General features: G+C 43.7%; 1 protein-coding gene across 1 annotated transcript; it reads right to left on the reverse strand.

Annotated features, from left to right (window-relative positions):
* Positions 1-1,500: 1,500 nt before the first annotated feature.
* Positions 1,501-4,750, reverse strand: LOC109079819 (protein Tob1-like). Its single transcript, XM_019094931.2, has 2 exons — positions 4,556-4,750; positions 1,501-3,546 (listed from the first exon to the last, which is right to left on the reverse strand). The coding sequence occupies exon 2, from the start codon at positions 3,468-3,470 to the stop codon at positions 2,511-2,513; it is 960 nt and encodes a 319-aa protein (XP_018950476.1). The 5' UTR covers positions 3,471-3,546; positions 4,556-4,750; the 3' UTR covers positions 1,501-2,510.
* Between the last annotated feature and the right edge of the window lie 287 nt (positions 4,751-5,037).

Raw genomic sequence — 5,037 nt, forward strand, 5'->3', positions numbered from 1 at the left:
ATACATGTTCCTGCTCTGATTGTGAATGACTCTTGAAGTCAATAGATTCATTTGTAGAGCTTCCCACAATATATGTTGCTTCAAAACAGCTTTCCAGAAAATCATGATGTGAATGTTTAATATCTTAATATCGTCATGCCATATTATTGCATTTAGCAGATTAGAGGAGGATATATTGCTCTATGAGTGTATTGCATGTATGCAAGTACAGCCGGACATACTTATATCCAACTTTATATAAAGAGCTGTGCAATAATATAAAACGTATAAAACGTAAATCTTGCCTAAAAGTGATCACTTTAGTGTGTTGTTGCAAACAAGTGGGAAAAGGCGCTGAGCCAGAAGGAGAAGGAAACTAAATCTGAAGTGTTTTATATAATATTACTATATTATATATACTATATATCTGTTTATGAGATTCTCGGGAAATTGCTTTTCATATCCTTCCATAAATGTTTCTAGTCCCTCCAGACAATATCAAACATGCATTGGATCGCTGTAATAAGAATAGATTTGTTGTTTGTTCATGTCTTTCCAACCAAGTCTAGTGCATGCAACCAAAACACATTATCCAAGTCAAATAACCTGGTTTTTCTCATGTGATATGCTTAAGCTGCTACCACAGTACCTGCCACTGCCAAAACACACTTGAGAGAAGCAGATGGTGCTGTATCTGCATCCACGCTGGCATCAGCAAAGTCTCAAACTGCAGTATTAAAAATAAACACGTGCAGATTGTGAATGCCATGACCAGCGTAATCTCAAAACACTCGCTCTCACAGAGGCTTTGCACGTCAGCTGTGAAAACAAAGTGGCCATTTGAAGCTTAATTGTTGTGCTGCACTACAGCAATAAGCCTCTCGATGCAATGCAATAAGAGCAAACACGAGTCATTTGTTTTCAACCTTCACCGCATTTGGGATTGTGCTCCGAAATGCTTTACAGTTCAGATCTGTAAGAGTTTCTCACCTGAGAGCCATGAGGAAAGGCCACCTGATCATTAGATTTAGTTATAACACAGACACAGAAATGAATGAATCAGCCAAAGCTCTTATTAATCTTCTAAAGGTCACCTTACAGCAAGCACACGTTCGTTTCGCACTGCAGTGTCTGACTGTTTAGCACAACATTCAGCTGCTTTCAGACAGAAATTATCACGTTCGGTCCATCTTAATGCATGCATTTAATTCTGAGAAGGTCAGAAAGGATTATGCATTCAGCTCATCATTTGCTCCAGTCTAATCTGCCAAAAACATTGAGGAACAAACAAAAATGTCATTTTTAGAAGTGTTTTTAAGCTCCTTACATGTTCTTCCTCATTTTGTGCTTCAGATTCGATCGTTTTAAACCTGAATCATATTCTCTCTCATCAAAGTCTTTTTATTAAAGCATGTTGAATCACGTCGATATCAATCCTCCAAATTTAGCATGACGTGAATTTTTAAATTATTGATGAATGATGCTAATTTCGTGACATGGAACAAAAAGGAACATCAGTAGTTTGTTCTTGCCTAAATTTTCTTTTATTGAAAAAATCCAGGGTGCAAATGTCAAATAAAAAAAAAGAAAATAAAAGACAAGCATATTATTATTTCCAAGCATTTTAATACAAACTTAATATAAACGGTTTCAGTCCCTCTTGACATGTAAGACACTGACTCAAAATACTTTGTTATACCATATTTTATCAAGTATTGCACAATGTAGGTACAAAATTAATATAGACGATTACATTGTCCATAATATAGCAAAATCTGTTGAACTCTTAACAGAAAATACAACTCTTTTTGTTTCAAAAAAGCAAATATTCCTACACTGAAATTCCAACTCTAAAGGAATATTCTGTATACAATCTTTAGAATTTTTTATTTTTTTACATTTTTTTTTTTTAAAGGTGAATTTCTTTAGCAATTTAAAAAAAGAAAAACCAAAATATATTATAACATAAAGCTTCTGCAGCCATCACAGATCACTGGAGTAGTAAAAAGATATAAATGCAATACCGTGTTGTAGAAACAATATATATACTCTGATATTTTACAAACTCTGTACTCAATTAAATTATACAATTAGAAAAAAGACCACGTAACCCCAGATAGAGATGCATTAGTGCCAATTTCTTAAAAATCAGCCAAGTCTTACCAACTTTAAAATACTGTAAGAGGCCAGAACTCGAAGCTTCTGTGTTTTTCTCTTTTTTTTTTAACAATGTTTTAGAGTATTTTTCTTCCAAAAATGTAGTAAAAAAAAAATTTTTTTGCTTTATTGGCAAAAAAGGAAAAGACGCGTGTTGTTGACCGATGTAACTGAACTCGGACGTGTGTGTGTGTGTGTAACACAAGCTTTCTAGTACGAACTCAAGGGGGCAGAGAAAGAAAGATTGAAGGGAGAAAATAATCAAAGGGAAACAAACACCCTTGGGCACATGCGCTTATCAGTGACTAACAGGGATCTTGGTTTCCAAATCCACAGTTGTGCGTCTTTGCCGTTCGCCAACAATCACGTGAACGTTAGTTAGCCATGACCGGCTGGAATTGCTGGTTTGAATACTGCATGTTGCTGAGACTGAAGTTTAAGCCATCCACGAGCGACCGGTCACTGACGCTCCCGTAGGCTGCAAACACGTCGAAGGCATCGCTGTAGTGTAGAGGACTGAGCGGGTTCTCGCTCGGGAACGCGGCGCTGGAGCTCCCTTGGCCTTGGAGGCTGGGGAATACGAACTCCTTGGCGTTGGGAGAGAGCGCAGACGCACTTCCCGGGCCGAAACCGTAGAGCGAATGCACGGAGCCGGAGATGGCTTTCTGCTTGAGGAGGCTGTTGACATTCAGACCCAGGTTGGTGGGAGAGCTGCGTGCAACTTTGCCGCCATTGCGTCCGCTGTTCTTCATCTTGGTGGAGCCGAATTTGGTTGCGGCGAACGAGGCGGTGGTGAAGGTTAAAGGCTGGGCGGAGCGCGGCATGAAGGACGGGCTGACGGCTGACGACTGGCCAAACGGAGGCGGCGAGGGCGAGCTGGACTCTGACGAGACGCCCACCGGGTCACTGATTGGCATGAAGACCTGAGCCTCCGGGTTAAAACTGTTTCTGATCTCCTTGTCCAGCTCGGAGCCATTCTCTCCGCTGTTGTCCACGTATAGCACCTTAACCGCTCCCTTCTCCCCGATCTGGTAGGACACCTCGAAAGGGTCGATCCAAACGCTGAGGTCCTGAGGCAAGTTGTTGCGGACGTCCTCGATGTCCAGCCCGCTCTCTTTAGCGGCTCCCTCCACCACCGGATCCACCTTCTCGCCCACGTGGATGCACCTGAACCCGGATCCTTTGTATGGCTTGTCGGGGTACCAGTGTCCTTCGTATTTCTTCTTCAGCTGCCTCTCCAGCTCCTCGCCGAAGATGTTGACTCGCCGCCGCGGGAGTTTGTTGTACAGGTATGAAATGATGAAGTTCAGCGCTACTTGGATTTCGAGCTGCATAGCTGTTTGTCTGTGCGGTGTTCAGTGGGGACCCAGAAGTGCTGGCGGATGAGGAGAAACGAATCCTCTGGCGCTCCTTGGAGGGGAGAGAGGCAGACTCATAAACCATGACCAGTCACATGTAAACAAACACAGCTGATGCAGACTTAAGAGAGGGGGGCCCAGATGCAAGGTTTAAATAAACTGTGCATCTAGAATTACATAACGCGGATTCTCTTCCCTGCTTTATTCCGCCAACTGTTGCATAAAAACGCCTTTGTGTGAAAATAGGGCACTCGAATACGATGCGACACGCGTTGCGCAACACCCAGAGATCGGATTCCCCGAAGCTCGCGACCAATAGCGTTACGGGGCGTGTAGCTGGGACCAAATTATAAAAATATAACGCTAAATATTTGATAGCGTTTCGATATTCGGACGCGTCTGGCGAGCGCAGCAGTGCAGTGCGCGTAGAATGAGACACGGCCATTCTGATTACGAATAGATATCGTGACGACAAAACTGTAAACAGAAGCTGGATCGCTCTGGAAACCCAGCGGAGAAATAAATAACGTAGGAATGACCTTTGACACGGGATTCGTACGGATCAGGCAGGGCTGATCGGACATTTCCGTAAAACACACACACACACACACACACACACACACACACACACACACACACACACACACACACACACACACACACACACACACACAAGCAGAGACATAGAGAGCAGCTCACATGACAGCACGGTTTCAGAGAGCCTGGATCAAAACGAATTCAGGAGAAAACCCATAGTTTTATCAAGAACAGCCAGCTCTCCGTTCACGCGGAATCGGAATCGTAATGCGTTTCTTAAAGAGACAGCGCACTTAAAAATGACAGCTCCGTCAGACGTTCGCCTTCGCGTTCTCGCGTAGCACAAAAGGATGATTTCAGGGGACTGACAGCCTCGTTCACTGTAGTTTGTTTAAAACGAATGCTGTCATTCTGCCTAACGCCTCCTTTCGAGCTCCACCGAGTCAAACAGGGCTGAATAACACAATTTGAGTATACTAGCTCTTTGAAGCAACGCCATATATAATCCACAGCCAGATACTTACATTAAACGCCCGTGCTTCCCTCTCCTCTTCGGTTCCAAGCAAACAGTAATCGACACGATTATTCCAGTTAGGTTGCGTCAACATTAGCTGTTTGTTCTTCGGGGAACCGTGTTGTTTTTTGGAGTCTGTCGTCAGGCAATCCGGTCCCCACTGCCTGGGAGTCTCACAACTCTGCCCTTTAAACTCCTGACTGGATCTCCTTTATAGCGCTCCTCCGCCACGGACGCGATCGGGGCGGTGATGCGGTTTTCAGAGGTCAAAACCTCAGCGGCGCTTACGATTGGACAAACGCGCTGTCGTCACGCAGTCGCCTCCGAGTTCTCCGTGCTGATTGGCCGAGCGCTACGTCAACAACCAAAGAGTCCCGCCCCTCGACCAATAAGCGTTTAGTACCTTCATGGCTGGCGTTCCTAGGTATCTTTCTCCCACACGTAGGAGATCTAAACATAATATTATTATGCTGGCTCCTTTATTGTTTTGAT

This window comes from Cyprinus carpio, chromosome A12 (assembly GCF_018340385.1).
Source record: "Cyprinus carpio isolate SPL01 chromosome A12, ASM1834038v1, whole genome shotgun sequence".
Lineage (NCBI taxonomy): Eukaryota > Metazoa > Chordata > Actinopteri > Cypriniformes > Cyprinidae > Cyprinus > Cyprinus carpio.

Excerpts from the sequence above, each read along its gene's own strand:
- LOC109079819 (XM_019094931.2), bottom strand. The coding sequence starts at position 3,470 with ATGCAGCTCGAAATCCAAGTAGCGCTGAACTTCATCATTTCATACCTG.